This window comes from Bos javanicus, chromosome 7 (genome assembly GCF_032452875.1).
Source record: "Bos javanicus breed banteng chromosome 7, ARS-OSU_banteng_1.0, whole genome shotgun sequence".
NCBI classification, from domain to species: domain Eukaryota; kingdom Metazoa; phylum Chordata; class Mammalia; order Artiodactyla; family Bovidae; genus Bos; species Bos javanicus.
The window spans coordinates 99,333,000-99,355,743 of record NC_083874.1 but is presented as its reverse complement, the minus strand read 5'-3'; the positions used below and the strand labels follow the sequence as shown (position 1 = coordinate 99,355,743).

Genomic DNA, 22,744 nt, shown 5'->3' with positions numbered 1-22,744 from the left:
TATTTACATGTTCAGAAGATAATGAGGTCAGTCTCTGTATCTAGGTCTGACTCCAAAGTCTATGCACATACTTCAATTCCTTCCTCTTCTACGATATAACGTGATGGGAACGTTTTCATTGGTACTTCTCTCACAATACTGTAAACAAATTAAATGGCTTTGAAATTCACTGGTTTCTGAAATATCTAATCAACGTGGTATCATAATTTAACAAGGAAGTTGTTAAAATACAATAACTTTTGACAGATTTTTAAAGAAATCATATAAAATACATATGCTAATCTATAAATCTATAGCTTTGGGTTTACTGTATAAACACATCTTGTTTAAACCACATTCAAAGAATTTTAAATAGTATTTATTGTTTTACACACAACACAGACACTTTTATATTTAAAAAACTCAAACTCAAGATAATAAATTTGGCTTCTTTTCCCCACAAAAACGGGAAATACATCTTGATAAAGTTACACACCAGTTGGTTGTTGGGATTTATAGTTTCAAGGAAAAAAAAACAACCCTTAACCAGCCAAAAAATAAATTATATATATATATATACATATATAAATAAAATGAACTGATTAGTACATAAACAGTTTACAATAATAAGGTAAATAAGAAAGAGAAATTGATCAGAAAACACACTGCTTTAAAGTAATTTTCAGATCTCTATTATAGTACAATTTACTCCCAGCAACTCTGAGCCCATTAAGAGCACTTCTATACAGAGAAAAACTAACAAATGATACACATTTATTGCAACAACAAATTGAAGGTTATCATAATATATGTAACTTAAATACCCCCCAATTGATAAAGTGGCTTTTTATTCCTTAACCATAGACATTCTGCTCTTCATTGTAGAAGATGAAGTTTTCTTATCAAAAGGCACATTCTTATCTGCAAGAAAAAAAAATACTATAAATGCTTATCCTGGAACAAATTCAAACACACTTTAAAATATCCCCAAAGACTTGGAGTGCCAGAAGATAATGAAAGTATTTAATTTAAGGAAATTATAATGAAGGGCACTAATAAAACAGTTACTTTGTCTACACTAATTATATCAGATACTATTCTTTAAATTATACTTCTAACTTTTTCAAACGAATTTTATACATAGAACCACTTTGACAAGTATACAATGTAATTATTTATTTATAGTTTCTGTAAACACACTCCTTAACAGATCCTATTTCTAAACCTTCAGAAAGTAGCATTAATTGAAGCTGCAGGCCTGGAAGTATATTCAATGAAACAATCAAAAAATGCTTTTAATATTTATAATACAGTTATAAAATTTTTCCATACAGAAGATAAGGCTTTCTATAAAGTATATGATGTGGTAAATATGCCTATTTTCTTACCTTATTGACTAGTTTATGGTAATATGAGGTTATATTTTTATCACACGTATTTATACACTTTAATTCTATTTATACATCAGGCTTGACTGCTACTTAATCTAAACCACAGATGCTAAGGAACTTCTGCTAATAAGAGCCATTACAACCGAAAGCATTTAATCCAACCAAAAGCAAAGGTATGCAGATTTTACTAACTTAATAAGTTGTCCTTTATAATCATCATTAACATATAGAACTTCATTGGAGATACCTATGAGAACGAGTAATACTCTTTTCCAACTTAATGTTTTATCTAAATTATAATAAGCAATCTATAATAGATCTCTAAATGATTATGTTGTTATAAGCTAAGGAAATTCCAATATATTTTGAGGGTAAATTTAAGCTTTTTAAAAAAATACATATTGAAGGTTAATAAAAAACCTGCTACTCATGAACAATAATTGCCCAGAATTCATGTATTCATTCAGGGTCCCCTGCAAAACCAATTCTCTCCTGCCAGCTGCCAAGTTTAACCTTCAGAAAATACTTTGAATAGTCAGAGTGACATATTTTCATTGTCTGCTCAATATCTATTATCTCCTCTTTGCTAATAAAAATACTGATTTAGTTTTATGAGCTAAGTAGGGTGACAATATGCTGGAAGGAGGGAAGGTTCTGAGAAATTCTGATTTCCTGATAAAAGGACAGATGTGACTTGGGTTCTTGCCTCTCACTGTCTTCTTTTCTGGTATACAGATGTGATGGCTCAAACTGCAGCAGCCATATAACTAGGATAAAGCTTTAGGTAAACCACACACATGTAGACCCTGTCATCAAACTGCCATGGAACAGATGCCAGCAGCCAACTTCTGCAGGCTTCTCATGAGAAAACCTTGTGAGTCTCTGTGATTCTAGATTCCCCACTACTTATATTAAAAAACAGTCAAACTAATAGAAGTAGAGAAGAGACTGGTAGTTACCAGGGACTGAGGGAAGAGGGAAATGAGGAATTGCTACTCAAAGGGTATGGAGTTTCAATTATGCAAGATGAATATGTTCCAGAGATGTTCTTGCTATGTAAAATTGAACCTAAGGTTAACAATACTATATTCTGTGCCTAAACATTTTAGAGAGCAGATCTCATTTTAAGCATTCTTACACATGCTTTTCTATGAAGTAAAGCAAATGTGTAGTAATAATACATTTTATGGAAATCTCAGTTTGGGTATTTTTCAAGCTTCAAGAATGTTCTGTCTCTGTAAACATTATGCAATGATACAGTATAAAAAAAGACATTTTCAAGGACAACCTAAGAGCTAACTCAGAAAATCCTAAACTATCAAAACAGCTATTAAACCAAATCAAGTTGGAAAGGGAAAACTGTCCTAGTGTAGTCAAGAATATTGTTATTCCTTCTTCATTTAAATACACTTGTAAATATTAGATTCCTGGATTTTTTTTTTTTTTTTTTTCTCCCTGGTCCTTTTTAAAGAAGATACAATGTCTTTGGATTATACAGAATGAACACTATCTGAGAATGCTCGGGAAGGTTAATGCCTTAATAATTGTGTTTAGGACTTTTTGTTCATAAACTTGAGATCCTTGTCCCTTTACTGTCCTGCAACCCAACTCATTTAAGTCAGCCTTCTGGGTGGCAAGCTCTGCCTGCATTGCCCATCCAGCCCAGCATATACCTTAGAGAGTCTACGACCCAGACTATCACAGCTGAACACAAATTCTGAACCAAAGCAGTAAGCAAGCATTTTATTAAACAGATCAACTGTTGTATGAACAGAAACTTGTGATTCAGCTACTCTATAAGAGTTTCCATTTGACAGAATTACTTTAGATCAGTCTAACACTTGTTCTAGCTCTGTATTGTCTAAAACAATAGCAATCTGGCAATTAAAGTTAAAATTTCAATCAGTTAAAACCCAGTAAAATTAATAATGGACATGAATTTGGTAAACTCAGGGAGTCGGCGATGGACAGGGAGGCCTGGCGTGCTGCGGCTCATGGGGTCACAAAGAGTTGGATACAACTGAGTGACTGAACTGAACTGAAAATTAAAAATTCAGTTCCTGGGTCATGCTAGTCAACTTTCAAATTTCTGAAAAGCCACATAAGGCTAGTGTGGCTACCAAATTAGACAGGGCACCTCTAGACCACGTCAAAAGATGAGAAAACAGCATTACCAAACAGTGTTTAATGTTACATAATCATTTAATAATATACACATTGTTCATGTTCTTTACCAATAAAGACATTGTGATGATAAATGGAACAAGGCAAAATTTCTTTCTAAGGCTCAGTGTCCACAGAAAAGTAAAACATTGAGAAAAACCCCCTAAACCCTACACAGACATTCTCTTTAACTGTTTAAATAATAACAAAGACAGCACAGTTCCCTTAAAGTGGATCAGGTACAGACTATCCTACTAGTAACACACACTGGACATCCTCAAATACCAATTTCTAGCTAAAATAAGCATTAGTACTTTGACAGATTCCTATACATACTCTATTTACTTTGAATAACCTTAAGTGTTTATTCTGATAAAATGTTATGCTCCACGTTGAAAGTAGTGATTTAGAAATTAGAATTATTTATTATAAATTATTATTTGCAAATTGATAACTGTTTGAATAAGATCTTCTTAAATGAGAGCTTCTGGTCAACACACTTAGATCTGTTTCCTGATTCTGATATGCTGATGTTAATAACCAGAAAATATTCTGTGGCCAAGTAACACTGAGCACAAATGTAACGAACACATATAATACAGTATTAAATTTAATGACAGAAGAGAAGAGCTAAGAAGCAAATTTAGAGTTTTTAAAATTACATACATGGCAGAAATTACTAGAATAGCCTTGAAGTGATAGAAGTACTAGCTTTTAAAAGCTGCCAACCAAGATTGTCAAAATGTCCTTTAGTGTACACCATTATAAAATAATAACAACAACTTTACTCTTCAGCAGAAATCAAACAGAATAACAAGGTATTATTTCCACTTGTTTTGTGTTATGAAGTAATGTTTAAAACTACATTTTTGAGACTGGTTATGAGTATTTATTTCCAACATGCTTGTAAGAAAATGAAAGGTAAGTTTTGGTTAATACATAGTCATCTCTGATTTCTCATCACATTTCTATCAGAGAGAGCTAAAATGTCCTACACAATTGTTAAAACACTGGTATGTGGTTTAGTTTATAACTCCTTTGAGTAAAATGTTTCATTAACCAAAAGAAATTATGTCTAATATACAAATAGATGTAATAGGATAACAATAGCAAATTCAAGAGAAATTATATTAACTAAACAGCTTGAGCTATGTTTTCCCACATATGTACAAATTTTCCCAATTTAATCATATTAACCTCAAAGCTTAAATTAGCAGACCTAGTGGTAATGATGGTTAACTCCCTAATATCCATTCAACCTCAGATGATAATTCTGAAAATGGTATTTTCATTTTTCTTGCCACAGTTCAATTTAGCAATGATCACATAACCAATGATACGAAAAACACAAATAAAATTCTGTTAAACAGTTTCTGGGGAAACTTTTCTCATTCCTAAGGAAAGAGACACAAGATAGTTGGTACCTAACTTTCATTGAAAATTACTGTTCAGGGCATGATTATAGGAACTGCTGGCACCATCCTATTATTGGTCTAAAAATGAAACTCACACATGAAGACAGTCAGAATTAGGAGGATCAGGGGGAATAGAAGCCAGAGCCCTGATGTACTGTTCTTGGAGTTGGCCCTGCCTGATCTATCTTATTACATGAAAAAATAAACTTCTCTCAGGAGATTTAGATTAAACCATATAGTAGCAGTTCCATATAGTTCAATCTAATGCAAAGAAATGGTAAAAATTATTACTCCAAATTTTAGCCACCAACAACAATCATTATTAAAATCTTGATATATTAAAAGCCACATCCTTTTATAGTCACTCAGGAAGAACTGACTACAAAAGGCTAGTTTCATACTATGATTAAATCATAAGTAAATAAATTAATCTACTTTCTGAAAATGACTTGTTTCTTGTTATTTTATAGACAGAGTTTGGAAAATAAAGGTGAAGGAATTTTAGAAAGCACTTAAACAATGAAGGAAGCATCAGTAAGAGATGCTCCAACAAGAATCACCAGCAGTTTTATTGCAGACTAATATGATTCTGTGTTGCAACTAACAAAGCAGGCAAATAATATTTACATTTCTCATTTTAGGGGTCCCATTTGATCGCTTCTCAGCCTTTTCACTAAGATCAAATACAGGGGTCCCCATGTGAAAAACAAACAATAATACTGTGTGCTAGTATAGAGGACAGAATGAACAGACTTTAGAATTATTTTCTTTATGGGTATAAATCATATAAATATTTAAAAAATGGAATGAGGATTGCAGTAGGAAGAGAAGCCTAGATAATTTAAACTCTCCAAGCCTCAGTTTTCCTATCTTTAAAGTGAAAGCAATACAAACTACTTTGCTAGACAGTCTCGATGAATTCATCGTATACGTAAGGAGCTTAGTACAGCATCTGGTACATCCTGCACTAAGGTAGGCATTTACTATTAAGTGATTATTATACCTATTATAATTCTGCTACTCTACTCTCTCCAGTTTTCCTTCTGGCTCAGTGACAGGATCCGTGCCTGATCTTATCCCTCTGAAGACATTCTCTCTACCACTGCCATTCATTCCCTTGGATTTTCTACCATTTATATGACTGCTCTGGGAAGCCCTTGGTAAAAATCCTCTTTGAGGGTCTACAAAGACCTTGTGATATACTCTCCTAAGTGCTGATTTTTCCCTTTAAAAATAATGCATTAATCATGGCATTAACCATGATTATCAGCCGTTACTAAAGTGAGTCACAGTGGGATCTATACAGAACAGTCTCCACTTAGGACAGTTTGACTTAACAAGTCTTTGATTTTATGATGATGTGAAAACAATACGGATTCATTTGAAACCATACTCCCAATTTTGGACTGAAGATAATCCAACAAGATCTTTTCTCAGGCTAGCACGATCTCCTTTGTGAAGCTGGGCAGTGGCAGGGAACCACGGTTCCTAGTCAGCCATGAGATCATGAGGGTAAACAAATGACACACTTAAACCATTCTGCACTCATACAACCAAACTTTAAGTGTAGTATTCAACAAATTACATGTGACATTCAACACTTCACTATGAAATAGATTTGCGTTAGATGATTTTGCCTAACTGTAGGCTAATATCAGTGCTCTGGCTAATATAAGTGTTCTAAGCATGTTTAACGTAGGCTATGCTAAATGCTGACGTTCAGGTTAGGTGTATTAAATGCATCTTCAATTTATGATATTGTCAATTTATGATGGCTTTGTGCAGACATAACTCCATAAGTAAGTTGAAGGAGATCTGTTCATCTTTTCCATGAGATTGGAAATGTTGAATAAATTGACGGCATAATGCATGTTTAATATCTGACACCTACACTGGAGGGTTTCCCAGGTGACTCAGTGGGTAAAGAATCTGCCTGCAATGCAGGAGACACAGGAGATGTGGGTTTGATTCCTGGGTCGGGAAGATCCCCTGGAGGAGGGCATACCACCCTACTCCAGGTATTCCTGCCTGGAGAATCTCATGGATTCTGGCGGGCTATAGAGGAGCCTGGCAGGCCACAGTCCCATAACATCAAAAAGAGTTGGACACAACTGAAGCAACTGAGCATGTATGCATGCGCCAACATTTGTAAACCAGAGAAAGTCTTACCTATTAAATTACTTCAAATAAAGTAACAGTTTTTACTCTATATCTCATCAGAAAATAATCTCTATGTTACAGAAGGTAACAGAAATACAAACACACCTCTACCTACATGTTTTTGAAACTTCTGTCCAGTAGCAGAAAAGAAATGAGTCTACCTTCCTCAAAGTGAGAGACAGAAAAAGAGATCCATGTGTGCACAGACTTTGGGGGGGGAAAAAAAAAAAGCAGATATCTAAAATCAGTGTAGGTATTATTTAACATTGTTTGAAGAAGAAAATAAAAGGAGAAAAAAAACTAGCCTTTGCTTCTTGGCACCCTGAAGTGTGCATCCATCTCACTGCTCACTTCAAAAGGTACAAAAGCAGGCTGGGCCTAGAGAAGAGCCTTTCCTCTGGTTTTAGCAAGGCTGAAAAATGATAATCAGGAATCCCAACTCTAGCTCAAACTTCTTTGTTCTTTATTCCTGGCCTATGGATGTATATCTATTGTTAACTGCACGAGGCTGGGTATTTTATCCATTTTTGTTCACCACTATCCCCAGAGCTTAGTGGAGTGCTTCAGGATACATGGCAGACAGTTTATCATTGCTTTTAATGAAGAGATGACTCCATCCAATTTATTACATCCTCTAGGATATCACAGGCACCTCCAATATTCATGGTTAAAACTGACTCCACACCCTTTGACAAAAATCCCACTCCTATAAATTTACCCTGAACATACACCTCCAACAACACAAAAATATGTATGTGCAGGGTTATTCACTTCAGGATAACCTGTAACTGCAAAATAATTGAATGAAAACTACCCAAACACGAAAGTATAGGCAACTGATTCAATAAACCATGATACATACACCTGTGGAGCACTACACAGCTGTGAAAAAGAAAATCTCTATGAACTTACATAGCATGACTCACAGGAGTACTATTAAGTGCAACCAAAAAATATAAAAATACATAAACTATAGGCTACACCTTGTGTAAGAGAGAGAAATGTAAGAAATATATATTCCAACCAACTTTCATCAAAAGAATCACAGAGGACCGACAAGAAAGTAATGAAATTGACCATCTACAATGGGTGAGGGTGGGAAGAATTGTGGAAGGGATCAAGAGAGCAGTACTTCTCTGAGTGTATCCTAGAGTGAGCAGGTATGTATTCTTAAAATTTTCTGGTATAGTTTTTACTTTTGGAGGCGTGCTGCTGCTGCTAAGTCACTTCAGTCGTGTCCGACTCTGTGCGACCCCATAGACAGCAGCCCACCAGGTTCCCCCGTCCCTGGGATTCTCCAAGCAATAACAACAACAACAAAAAAACCCAAAACAAAACAATAAAGATGGGAAAGGCAGAAAAAACTAGAACAGAAACAAATGACTTAAATTATATTTTAAAGGTCTACTGTAAACACTGAAAAGGGAGAAAAAAAGAACTAAGCCAAATCACTTACAATACCTGACTACCCTCAGTTCTGGGCAGGATGAGGTTGTAAGGAAAAAATTGCAAACAAATCCTAAACTCTTAGTAGTACGTTTGTCTACTGTATATGCAAAGTGATTCTGACATGGGATTAGTTTTATTATAAGATTGAGCAGTAAGTAAATGTGTTGATGTTGTTGGGAGCCAGGATGTTGCTGGAAGTCATTTTTAACACAATGAACAAGAAAAATGTCATTATGGAAAAGGAAGAAAGCAAGAGAGAAGAACCCAGTGGGGATAGACTGGAATGGTAGAATGGGAGGCGTGAAGTAACAGTATATAAAGTATGCACATATATGCAAATGTGCATGTATATTGGAGTAAGAAATGTAACCCACTCTAGTGTTTTTGCCTGGAAAATTTCATGGATAGAAGAGCCTGGTGGGTTACAGTCCATGGGGTCACAAAAAGTCAGACACGACCAAGTGTGTGCACACACGTATACTCATGCATGTATAAGGGCACATATGTGTGTGTAAGTGTTATATATACATTCATAGAATTGTCTGCTGAAGGACGTCTGATAGCAAAGAGCTCAGCTGGTACCCAAAGGAACCAGCGCTCCTTTGAGAAATGGCTGATTCCATGGCTGGTGCAGATACAAAATGAGCCTGGAACACCTTGTTAGGCCAGAATGTAAGGAAATTCTTAAAAAAAAATGGGAGCAAGTCACAGGGGCATAGAAGTCAGCCTGAGTAGGCCCCCACTGGCAACTACATCAATGAATTATAAACCTTCGAAGAAAGAGAAAATCATGAATCTTTACAGTCAATAAGATAGACAGTAATAGTGTAGGGTAGTGTGAAGTCACTCAGTCATGTCCAACGCTTTGTGACCCCATGGACTGTAGCGTACAAGGTTCCTCCGTCCATGGGATTTTCCAGGCAAGAATACTGGAGTGGGTTGCCACTGATAAGACAGATATATAGATAGATAAAGAAGAAACAAGGATAAGCTCTTGCTAACAGTACATGTCAGTGCTAAATGGTAAATATGGAGGAAATGTTGAAGTTGGAAAATCACGATTTTACAACTATCATGGTGAAGATTAAATCAGGCAAGAATAATGACAAATGGGTACTAAATCTAGGGGGAAATTTTGATAAGAAGCAGAATACTGTATGATTTTAAAATGCCTTTGTAGTAGTTGCATTACCACTGCTACTCAAGGACAGGTGAACACTGTGTGTCTGCAGGTAAGGATGTCCCGAAAAGGATGCACAACGATCTATGGAGTATTTCCACCAAGAATGCATACTCTGAATCTAATAAAGAGGAGATATCAGAAAATCACTTTTATATAAAATGAGCGGGATGCATTCTTCTGTATCATGATGACTGGGAAAGAGAGAACGTAAGAGAAAAATGAAGTAAACTGTTAAAGATAGGTGACTCTAGATTAAAAGTTTAGGATACTTTTTGTAATATTTTTATTCCTATAACTTTTCTATAGAATTGAAATTATTTCCAAGGGGCAGGGGGAATTAAGTAATGCATGTACATAGGCTCTTTGAAGGAAAAAAAATCCAACAACATAGAAATATATAAAAGGAAAAGTAGAAAATGAAATGTCAGCCCCCAAATCTCACCTATTCTCCACTGGAAGGTAAGCTTTACAAAGTCAGGATATTTAAAATTTTTCTTTTCTGTTTTGTTGCTTTTATGTGACCCAAGCCCCTAGACTAGTGCCAAGCATTAAAAAATTGCTATATGAACTAGCTGCTATATCACTGATTTATTGGATGGATGAGGCTTAGATGATAAAGAATCCGCCTGCAATGTGGAAGACCTGGGTTTGATCCCTGGGTTGGGAAGATTCCCTGGTGGAGGCCATGGCAACCTACTCCAGTATTCTTGCCTGGAGAATCCCATGGAGAGAGGAACCTGGTGGGCTACAGTCCATGGGGTGGCGAAGAGTCAGACACGACTGAGCAACTAAGCACAGCACACAAGCACACTTAATGATGTGCCGTCCTCCTTACTTAGTCCAGACATATGTATAAGTTTTCCCCAAGTCATTTAAGTAAATGGTATCGTAACATTAAGAAATTCAAGCTTATTTCATTATCAATCATCATTGATAATTATCATTATTCCCAAAACTTGCATCTCCATTATTACTGGGTTCTTTGTTCGGCCTGAATGAATATCTTGGCCAATCCAGTATTTCCATTTCTCTATCCTTCACCTTCTAAACAGAATACTTAACTCCTGTTGACAATATCTTTCAAAGCCTCTTGAATAATTCACTCCACTCTATTTCTCTTTTCTTAAAAAACAAATATATATATGTATATACACAGATATTTTATTTATTTGCCTACTCCAGGTCTTTATTGTGGCATGTGGGGTTTAGTTCCCTGACCAGGGATTGAACATAGACCCCCCAGTATTGGGAGAGTGGAGTCTTAACTGCTGGACCATCAGCAAAGTCCGAACTTCTCCAATGCATGTATACCATCTAACTGATCTTTTTCCTGGTTACCTTACTTCTCCAAGAAGTCCCAACTTCTCCAATGTATGTATACCATCTAACTGATCTTTCTCCTGGTTCCCTTACTTCTCCAAGAAGTCCCTACTTCTCCAATGTATGCATATCATCTAACTGATATTTTTCCTGGTTCCCTTACTTCTCCAAGAAGTCTCTACTCCTCCAATGTACATGTGTATCATCTAACTGATCTTTTTCCTGGTCCTCTTGCTGTTTATCATAATCTTCCTCCAATTTATGCACAGTTATCTTCAAAATATAGCTTTCATTATGTTTTCCCTATCTTAAAATTTTCCAAGTGGCTTTTTGCAACCTGTAGAATAATTTGTAACTGATTTAACATGGGTCACAATCTGCCTCTAATTTATTGTTCTGCCTTTTGCATTCAAAGCTCAAAAATCATTCATTCCCCTATTCATTTCTTTCATACATACTAATATAGTATACATTTCTTTCAGTTCCCTGAATATACTTTACTCTGTTGCTTCTGATTCTCTGTGACTGCAGTTCTCTCTCCAACTCCGGCCCCTCTAGCCACCCTTCATTTAGCTAATTTTTATTCATGTTTCAAGTCTCAATTTACCTGTCACTTCCAAGAGGTTTTTCTGGATCATTCGTTTCTGCAACCCCACTATATATTCCCACATCATCCTATTCTTCCTCTTTCTCTGTTTCTGTAACTCTGACTCATGTTTAGCTCCCTGATGGAATGCAAGCTTCATGAAAAGAGGGGTTTATGAAAGATAAATAGGAGAGAGAGGCCTGTGATGAGGTGAGACGCAGATAAGAGATGGCTGTGGGTGACAACCTCATGGAAACTCTCGCCTTCTTATATCCCTCCCACCTTCCCTGCTTCTGCTCCTCTTGATCTCTCCTAGGCCACTTTTCCCACTACAACAAGAGGTCTCATTCTTCAACGCACATCTGATTATTTGATTATATACACTCTAGCCAAATAATATCAGTAACAATAGCAGGATAACAACAAACTCTTTAAAAAAAAAAAAAGACAACAACCGAAAAAACTGGCACCTTCCCAGGACTTGTCACAGCTGATCCCCACATGCAACATGTTGCATGTATAAATACACACGCACATACAACAGTCTGCATTTTAGACATTCTGTGCTGCTCACTTTCTGAATAAACTATCATCTGTCACAACTACAAACTCTGGGTTGTTTTTGCTGACTGTAACAACCTTTGTCTTGAGTCAAGCACACTTGAAATAGACAAGCTAGGCTTCAAGTTCAGTTCCTCTTTGGAAACAACCCTGACTGACTAAGTCGACAACTTCCTTTTCTGTGTTCCCTTTCTGTGTTTGTGCAGAAAGAGGTGCCTCATATGCACTGAAGTTTTTAAAACATGACAAATACTATACTTTTAAAATATAATAAAAACTTTGCAGAAGATTAAAGGAAAATAATTACACAAAAAGTGAGACTCTGCCCCCCAATCCTACTCCATGAGCACCTTCTGTAGGGTCAGCCCAAGAGGAGAGAAAAGATGAGCTGTTTGCTCATTCTCAGTTCCCAACAGTATTTCGAAATGACTCTCATTCTAGTATGTAAAGATAAATATCTGTTACATACAATGGCTCCTAAATGCATGTGAGCAACTTCATCTGACCTAAGCAAACAGTTAATAACTGGTAATATTAGACAATGGGAACTATACAGTACTTTATAGCCAAATTAAGGGCTTTTCATGGCGTATATTTGAATGTTCTAAATAAACCTTAGAATGTTCTAAATAAATACATTTTAATGTACTTTATTCATGTTTATTTTCACTAAGATACGGAATTGCTAACGAGCAAATACAGTTGTTTGGGTCACACTTATATATCTAGACTCTACTATTACTATGGCATTTTATGAATATGTTTTTATTAAATGAATTAATTACCAGCACCCAAAAGCTCATATATACTTGAGTTAATAATCCAATTTTTGTTGAGACTTTTTTTTTAACCCCCAGATTTCTATTACTTTTTCTATGTATGTACCTGACTCTGGATGCTGGCTTTTCTTCACCCAAATAATATCTCCTCTATTCCAACATGGCCTTCCCTATTGAGTGGAAACTTTATTGCTTCCCTTCCTCATGCCATCTGCACTGAAACTAGGCTATATCCATGTAACTCTGTTTATCCAAACCTTTTAGGAAAGCTCTTAACTCAGTGAGAACAGATATAAGAACAGACATAATAGCCACAGTATCAGACCGCTGACCATTAGCCCCACAATTTTGCCAAAAACGCTGATTACAAATAGAGTAACAAAGACTAAAACCAAAATATTTTCAGAATGCAGAAAGAAAATCAAGTTTACTAATCTCCCTCTACACGTCCCAGAACCTCCCCCCGCCCCCCTCACATGCACATACACACACAGAGGATTATCTTCATGCAGCAGCAAAAGGGAAGGAAACCCCACAGGAGCCCTGCAGTGACAATTTCTCCGGGAGATGGTATTCTATCCTACACAACTATTTTAGCAAAGCAAAGTGAATGTGAGCTATTGGTTGGGTAGCACAAAAAACTTCATTAAACAGAACCCAAAACTCATCATTTAGGATAAAAACTGTTAAAAGAAATTCAACTTTAAACTGCTCAACACTTACCTTCGAGGATGATTGGCATCAAACAATGTGTTATCATCCTCCTCATCATCTTGCTCTAAAGGGGTCAATTCCATGTTTTCTATGTTAGTGTCCAAAACCCCGTATCTCCTAGTCTTTCGGTTCCTTCTTCTCATCCTATTAAATAGAAAATATTAATGAATAAAAATTGTTTCTAAGTGTGGTATGGATGATTTTAATTTTACACTTATTTGTAAATTAAAAATAAATTATTCCACTTTCTGACACTGAAGGCGTTCAGTATCAGAATGGCTACATTTCAGAAATGTAACCAGTTAACCATTTAAGATTATTTATTTTAGATTACTTTTTAAACAAAACCTACTCCTGTATGTCTGTGTGCCATCACCATTTCTTCTGACTGACACACTTTCTTCTCTGTCAGCTGATAATGTAGACAGATAATCTCTTAAGTCTTTGTTCTGGTCCAATAGTTTTACTGAGGCCTTCTATTCCAGCCATTCTCTCATCTCTTGTAGGCCTTCTTACTTCTTAACTTTCAGCCCCGCTAAGAAACTGTATGCATCAGTTCAGTTCAGTCGCTCAGTGGTGTCCGACTCTTTGCGACCCCATGAATCACAGCACGCCAGGCCTCCCTGTCCATCACCAACTCCCTGAGTTCACTCAAACTCACGTCCAACGAGTCAGTGATGTAATCCAGCCATCTCATCCTCTGTAGTCCCTTTCTCCTCTTGCCCCCAATCCCTCCCAGCATCAGAGTCTTTTCTAATGAGTCAATTCTTCGCATGAGGTGGCCAAAGTACTGGAGTTTCAGCTTTAGCATCATTCCTTCCAAAGAAATCCCAGGGCTGATCTCCTTCAGAATGGACTGGTTGGATCTCCTTGCAGTCCAAGGGACTCTCAAGAGTCTTCTCCAACACCACAGTTCAAAAGCATCAAAGTCAAGTTAAAAAAACAACTACATATTGTAAAATAGAATTTAAACTTAAAATGAGACTCTCCTAAGAATATCTTTCTTTCTTTCTTTTTTTTTTTTTAAGAATATCTTTCTTAAGTCTAAAGATATATGCAATGGCTACGTGGTCATGGCAGCTTTATGGCCATAAAAACATCAAATACAATACACCCACATGTAGTGATGTTTTTTTTTTTTTTCCTGTCCTCAGGGAAAGCCAGAAACACTTATGAAGGCTTAATATTGGGCTGATTCAAGGGACCATCTACTTAAAATATTAATAAACATTAAGTGTAAAATATAATACATATAAAAAATGTATTGAAATCTTAAGTAAAAGGCTACTTCTAATATGCAGTGTACATTATTTTTGAACAGAAGAGCAAAGGAGGATTTAAAATTCATGCAATTTTAACAGCTGTGGTTCTCTCCACAAATAATTATTTTCATTAAGCTTGCGATGCTCAAACTTTCTATATATGTTAATAATTACATATATAGCATTATATATTGTACATTATTTTACCAGACAGAGTAAATGCATATTGCAATCTGAAAACAAATTTTGTTGGGTCTTAAAAAATGGAACTTTAAATATGTAGAGAGGAAAATATGTAAGCCTAAGAAAGCAAAACAAAGTAGCAGTATGGTTTATACTATTGAATTATATTCCTTTATCACATGGCAATCACAGGTAAATGATCTTGATCAGATACCTTCTAGATATTCAAGTTATTATTCAAATAGTTGTCTCAACTGAATGCAGATTCCTCAATGTTTCATTATACTCAGGTTGGTAAGAATCATTTCTGTTTAAATAACGTAAAAGCTACAGTAGAAAAATAAAGCTAAAGTAGTAAAGTAAGGTTGATAAAGTTTTATGTAAAAATGTATGATGCTACATAAAATAAACACAACAGAATAAAACTTCATTTCGTTTTACTACTCTGTGAAAGGGAGACAAGCAATCATTGTAACTTGCTATAACTTGCTGCACTGATCTGATTTTCCTGTTTTAACTGAATGCCTGTAGGATATTATTAAGTAATTTCTTCTATTTATCATTCAAAACTAGACTGAGGAATACAGTACTTAATGGATATTTTATATACATACACTCTCCTATGTGATCAGGTACAATGATAAAGCTGAGTAAATCTTAATAAAGATACAACTAATGATATAAAATTTCCCTTGAGTATTTTGGGGCAAAAAGGTGAATTAGTAACCAACAATGATTTTTGGAACTCATTTTGTTTTTGCACTGAGACAAAGCTATATAAAAATTGGTGAGCCACAATTTCAGTTGTCCATGACAACACAGTATACAACACATAGCAAAAATTATTTTATCTGAAATTTCTCTCATCTTCATCTCCCATTCTTTTTTCTCTTTGCCCCCACCCCATCTCTAGTCTTGTCAGACCTAACCTCTTGCGGATTAGTTTCAGAGTTCATATATTAAAAGAATATGGTATGGGGGAGATTTTAGAAAATACCATGAACACTCCCACCAAAATATTACAGCTGAAATTGCAGATACAAAAAGAATTCACTAAAAATAATTACTGTTTCCTGGGTGTGCATATAAGTCAGGCAATTGCGGTAAGCAGCTTACAAGCACTACCTGAGGTAATCCTCACCACAAGCCTTTAAGTATCCTTATTCTAAACATAGAAAGTCAGACCTTAGAAAAAATTAAATTTGGGACTGTAAATAGTAGAGCAAATAATCAAGCAATTTTATTCCCAAGTCTGGGTTCTTAAACATTAGGGTGTATTGTCTTCCTATATGATTCTAAGTAATTTTAACCAAGGTCCAAGGTTAGCTACCAGTCTTCTGATCCCTAACACAATCATCTTACATTATACTAGACTGGATATATTGTTTTAAGTGAATTGCATTTTCTGGTTCATCCTTTCCTGGTAAAAAGTAAGAACTTGGAAAAAAAAAAAAAAGTAAGAACTTGGTAGCTACTAGCAATAACAAGTGCATTTGTGTTCTTCTGGTTAGGCCATTTCTTAGTTTTGAACACTGCAACAGTTACCTGCTTTTTATTTATCCTGAAGGAAACTTCTGCCTTAACAGAACCATGATTTTGCTTAGACAGCAACTGACCCCAGCCCTGTTGTTGTTGCTTAGTTTCTTAGTCTTGTCCAGCTCTTTTGCAACCACATGGACTGTAGCCAAACCAGGCCCTTCTTTCCCAGGACTTAATTCACCTCTCCTTCTGTGGAGTTTGACTCCTCAACTAAGGGACAAAGAGACGGAAAACTACTGCATACCTTCACAGTGGATTGTTCCTGCCAAGAAACCTCTGTGATATTTTAGTGTCTCCTCTCCTAAGCTGACTTAGTTTCTATGAATCTCCAGTTGCTCTTTGACTGTTGTTGTTCAGTTCCTCAGTTGTGTCTGACTCTTTGCGACCCACAGACTGCAGCACACCAGGCTTCCCTGTTCTTCACTCTCTCTCAGAGTTAGCTCACACTCATGTCCACTGTGTCAGTGATGCCATCCAACCATCTCATCCTCTGTCGTCCCCTTCTCCTCCTGCCTTCACTCTTTCCCAGCATCAATGTCTTTTCTGATGAGTCAGCTCTTCACATCAGGTGGCCAAAGTATCGGAGGTTCAGCTTCAGCATCAGTCCCTCCAATGAATATTTAGGAATGTTTTCCTTTAGGATGGACAAGTTGATCTCCTTTAAGTCCAAGGGACTTTCAGGAGTCTTCTCCAACACCACAGTTCAAAAGCATCAATTTTTTGGTGCTCAGCCTTCTTTATGGTCTAACTGTCACAGCCATATATAACTACTGGAAATGCCATAGCCCTAGACAGACCTTTGTCGGAATGTCTGCTTTTTAATATGCTGTCTAGGTTTGTCATAGCTTTTCTTCTAAGGAGCAGGTGTCTCATAATTTCATGGCTGCAGTCACCATCTGCAGTGATTATGGAGCCCAAGAAAATAAAAGTCTCTCACCGTTTCCCCATCTATTTGCCATGGAGTGATGGAACTGGATACCATGATCTTAGTTTTTGGAATGTTGAGTTTTAAGCCAGTTTTCTCACTCTCTGCTTTCACCTTCATCAAGAGGCTCTTTAGTTCCTCTTTACTTTCTGCCAGAAGGGTGTGTCATCAGCATATCTGAGGTTATTGACATTTCTCTCTGCAATTTGATTCCAGCTTGTGATTCAGCATTTTGCCTAATGTACTCTGCATATAAGTTAAATAAGCAGGGTGTCAATATACATCCTTGACATAATCCTTTCCCAATTTTGAACCAGTCTGTTGTTCCATGTCCGGTTCTAATTGTTGCATTTTGACTTTCTGAGATCTCAATATTCTTTCAGGAAATCCCCTTTAGTTTAAGTTAGCCAGGGTTATTCTATGTGTTTAATTAAAATAGTAACTAATAGAAGTAATAATCTAATATTCCTTTAATATTGGAAGGAAGTGTTAAAGAAAAAATACACAGGAGATGGAAAATGTTATTTCCTTTGAAAAGTCTAATAAAATCAGTTTTCCCTACCCGAACATTTCTCAGTGTAATCAAACCCAGTTCATTTAGTTAATGCCTGAATGCAAACACTGTACTTAGCCTTAGCGAAATAATGATTTGTAAATAGCCTTTGTTCTGAGGTTTTTGAGTCTTCCCTAGACCCACACTGATCCTTGATTAAGAACCAAGAATGCTCATATATTAGGCAACTGCTTACCCAATGCCTACCACATTTTGTACATAATGTTCAGCACTGGGGATATAATAGAGAATAAGACATATAATGAGTCTCTTTTCATAAAGACTATATACTAATCTTAGGAAGCCTACTTTATTCCTTCTATATATATATATTTCAATTTCTACAGAAAGAATCTAATTTTTCTTTGGAATAGTTCTAGACTCAGAGGGGAAGTTACTTCTAGTTACACATTCATAATAACTGAATTAAATTAAAAACAGTATGGAAGTTTTATGGAGTTCAAGTACTTTACAAGTAAAATATTCTCAGTGTTTTCTCATATCAGTTAACGAAAGGACGATTTTTGGCCCGTTCTTCCTTGTTGGCACAAATAAATAATGCTGTTGTGCTGCCACACCTATTTTGGAAGTGGAGAGTCAAAATGGATATTCACCAAAATAAATGATCTTCATAATCTGGAAGCAAAAAGAATGAGTTCTGTTCTGAACATTGCCCAGACATTGTTAGCGTCAATCAAGTTGGATATCAGGTGGCCAACTATATTTAGGAGTTGGCCTGAATGAATGTACTAGATACTGGTTAGAGAGTCCAATTTTTCTTAGCTATAGATTCAGAATTTTGCTGTTAACAGACAATGTTAGTGACTCATCCAATAGAATCAGACTGAAAAGACTGTACCTTTATAAGCTTTACAGAAATGAAGATGGAAAATCCATGGCAAGAAATATTTATATGTTAAGATTACAAATAAGGTGAAAGCAAAATGAAAAAAGATCATCCCCCAAAAGTTATCATCAGACTCATCATTTATTTTGTGTATGAAACAATACTTAGGGTACTCCAATGCTATATGGGAAATATACAGCATTAAATAAAAATTACATGGTGAGAAGAATAATTACTGCTCAATTTTCTTCTAATATTTTTTTCATATCAAGAAGAAAGTTTCAGTTTGGTGGTTATATGCCTGTAACACCTCATGAACATTTTCTAGCTTTCTCTTTAATAAAAAGTGGGCCTGGATTTGCTGGGTTTTGTGAACCAATACTATGCAGCTCAAATCATGTTTCCACTGGTGATTTTCAAGCATTTGATCATAAATTGCTTTACATTCTTAGAAATTATTTAAGACCCTGAATAGATTATAATTATGTGGATTATAAATATCAATTATTAATATATTAATTAAACCTAAGAAAATTTTAAATACCATTTGCTTTTTAAAATTATAATAAATCCACTACAGATTAACATAGCTTTTTGTGAAAAATATATTGTCAAAAAGAAAACCAACAAAGGTGAAAAAATGGCATAGATTTAGATTTTTTTCAAATCTTGTTAATGTCTGGCTTAAATAGAACGAGATAGAAAATGAAAAGAGAGAAATTAGAAAAATAGAAAACTGCTAGATTTTCATATCTGCTTCAGCCTTCAATCATTTGGTATGCATGGTCTATTTGAAGGATATGATGAACTTGGAAAATGGAGGTACATTTTAATAGCTTTTCAGATTCTGGTGTTAACATTTTTTTTTTGATAGAACACCAAAACTCAACAAGAGGTAGTTTCTTATGAATTGGCTGCACTGTGGAATTTGAAACTATTACCACTGAACTTCTTGGGTCCTATAAACTTCTAGTGAAGTCGTTCAGTCATATCCGACTCTTTGCGACCCCATGGACTGTAGCCTATCAGGCTCCTCTGTCCATGGGATTTTCCAGGCATGAATATTGGAGTGGGTTGCCATTTCCTTCTCCAGGAGATCTTCCCAACTCAGGGATTGAACCTGGGTCTCCCACATTGTAGGCAGATGCTTTACCATCTGAGCCACCAGGGAAGTCATAAACTTATAAGGGAATGTATTATTTTGAAAATAGTTTCAATATTGCAGATATCTGAACAGGTCTCAGAGATCCCTCCCACCCTCCAGGGTTTCCTGTTGTGCTGTACTTTATCAGTTAGTTATTTAAGCCAAGGAATGTTGGCTTAAATAATGTTTTTCACTCACAAAATAATAAACAGATATGTTTAAAAGGAAACTTTGTTTAAGTAAATCCATTTAAAGAAATATATGAAGTGGTTGAGGGTAGGCAGTTATAGGAAAAAAAAAAAAGTGAAATAATTTGGAGAACAAACCAGTGCATTCCCACACAACTACCTCTACTGCAGTCAATAGGAGGCAACTACCTAGTGCTTCCTTAGCTCTTCTCTTGGCTGGCTTCTTCTAACAGTGAGTTCTTAGCTCCTCATTTCAGCTCTTCAGAGAGATGGTCCCCAACTAAGAGGCTTTATTATGATTTTTCCAAATCGGTCTCATTACATAGTTGGAATGTTATAATACCATGATTCATGCCATAAAGTAACTTTACTTCTATAACAATAGAACGCATCAAGTGGAAGTTACTTACAACAATGTAAAATATCACTAATGAACTATATAATTCCTTTTCTACTAGATAAGGCATTAAATGGAGTAGAAAAATAGGTGATAGTCATTTACTTATTCATAACCTGGTACTTAATCAAAAGGTTGATCACAGATTTGGACACAGACATCATGGAAAAAAAAAATTCAAACAAAGCAAATGATGGATTGTACAATCAGTGATGATTATTATATACTGTGGGATACCACTTTATTCTCCTAGGTCAGTTTTATCGTAGGTAAAGTGAAAGATGTCATTTAAGTGTCCATATTTGTAACAAATCTGAAATTTAAGTAATTCTGTAATCTAACATTCTATAGTAAGAATACGGATAAGGCAATGACAACCCACTCCAGTACTCTTGCTTGGGAAACCCCATGGATGGAGGAGCCTGGTAGGCTACAGTCCATGGAGTCGTTTAGAGTCGGACACGACTGAGCAACTTCACTTTCACTTTTCACTTTCCTGCATTGGAGAAGGAAATGGCAACCCACTCCAGTATGCTTGCCTGAAGAATCCCAGGGACGGGGGAGCCTGGTGGGCCGCCATCTATGGGGTCGCACAGTCGGACACGAGTGACATGACTTAGCAGCAGCAGCAGCAGTAAGAATAAGCTCAAAAAACTATTCATTTCTAACTTTAAGCTTCTGAATGACTTAGAATTATTTACAGATGAATTCATTTCAGAAAAGTTTTTTTGAAGATTAAAAAAAAGTAAATCTATCCATTTACTAATTCAAATTTTGTAAAGTTAAAATCATACATAGTGTTAAGATATTAAACATACTCTCCAACATTATAACGGGATCATATTTATGACATTTTTCTTCCTTTGCTGCATGGGTATCAGTTTTCCATCTTATCAAGAAATCGGTAACATTTCACACCATATTATTTCAGTTCAGTCGCTCAGTCGTGTCCGACTCTTTGCGACCCCATGGACTGCAGCAAGCCAGGCCTCCCTGTCCATCACCAACTCCCGGAGTTTTTACTCAAGCTCCTGTCCATTATTTAGTGTCTTGCAAAATGAATGCTAGATGTTTCTAATGCGGACTCTAACAACGATTGAACCATACGCAGTTGTCAGTTTTCCAGGTTCAGAAAAGGTGGAAAGCAAGAAACTTCATAAGGTACAATCGATGGTGGCGAGTTAAAAGTCAACAGCAGGAAACTGCTGTTAAAAGAACTTCTTTAAATCATCCTTAAAGATCATTCTGCATTACTATCAATTTACTTAAATAAATACTGATATAGAGGTTCGGTGTTAATTTATAGTTTACACATGAAAAGGGAGGCAGCAGGGACTTGGCGTTCTGAACACTCCCAAAGGTACCACCGGCTTTCAAGACCGTCCTCGTTACAAGCTCACTCAGCAGGCACAGTGACTGAGGGGGTGGGAGGAGGTCGGCAGATAAGCGCGCTTCAGGCCTGCCGGGGAGGCTCGCGGAGGCTTCGCCTCACCTGACCGTCCTGACGACGAAGTACACCAGCACCGCGCCGCTCACCACCATTAGCACGGTCAGGGCCCGCTGGGTCATGGGCTTGTCGCCGGGGTCGGGGCTCACGGCCAGGACACCGCCCGCCGGGCCCCCGGCCCCCGCCTTCCCGCCGGGGTCGTCGGCGGCCGGCCCCGCCCCGGGTGTGCTGCCATTGCCGCCCTCGGCTCCCCGCGCGCCCGCGGCTTCCAAGGCCGGAGCGCGGCCCGCGGGCCGGGCGGCGGAGGACCCGGGTGGCGGAGGGGGCCGGGTGCGCGGACCGCGCGCCGCAGGCTGGAGGTCGGGCGCGGCCCGCGCTGCCGGCGGCCGTCCCGCGGAGGGCCCGCTCAACTCGGGCAGCAGCAGCGACAGCAGGAGCGCCGAGGCCAGGGCGCGGCTGAGGCAGCAGCTGCAGAGCGTCGGCTGCATGGTCCGCGGCCGGCTCCCTCACCGCGCGCGAGCTCCGGCGCCCGCCGCCCTGGCTCCAGGCGGGACCATGG

The 22,744-nt window shown here is 37.0% G+C and overlaps 1 protein-coding gene across 2 annotated transcripts; it reads right to left on the bottom strand.

Moving 5' to 3' along the window:
• Window positions 1-342: 342 nt before the first annotated feature.
• On the bottom strand, window positions 343-22,673 carry FAM174A (family with sequence similarity 174 member A). 2 transcript variants are annotated; one of them, XM_061424467.1, is made up of 3 exons: window positions 22,231-22,673; window positions 13,710-13,844; window positions 343-900 (listed from the first exon to the last, which is right to left on the bottom strand). In XM_061424467.1, the coding sequence occupies exons 1-3, from the start codon at window positions 22,671-22,673 to the stop codon at window positions 897-899; spliced, it is 582 nt and encodes a 193-aa protein (XP_061280451.1). In that variant the 3' UTR covers window positions 343-896. The 2 variants fall into 2 exon arrangements, with proteins under 2 accessions (XP_061280451.1, XP_061280452.1); XM_061424468.1 differs by lacking the exon at window positions 343-900 and having other exon boundaries at window positions 13,706-13,844.
• Between the last annotated feature and the right edge of the window lie 71 nt (window positions 22,674-22,744).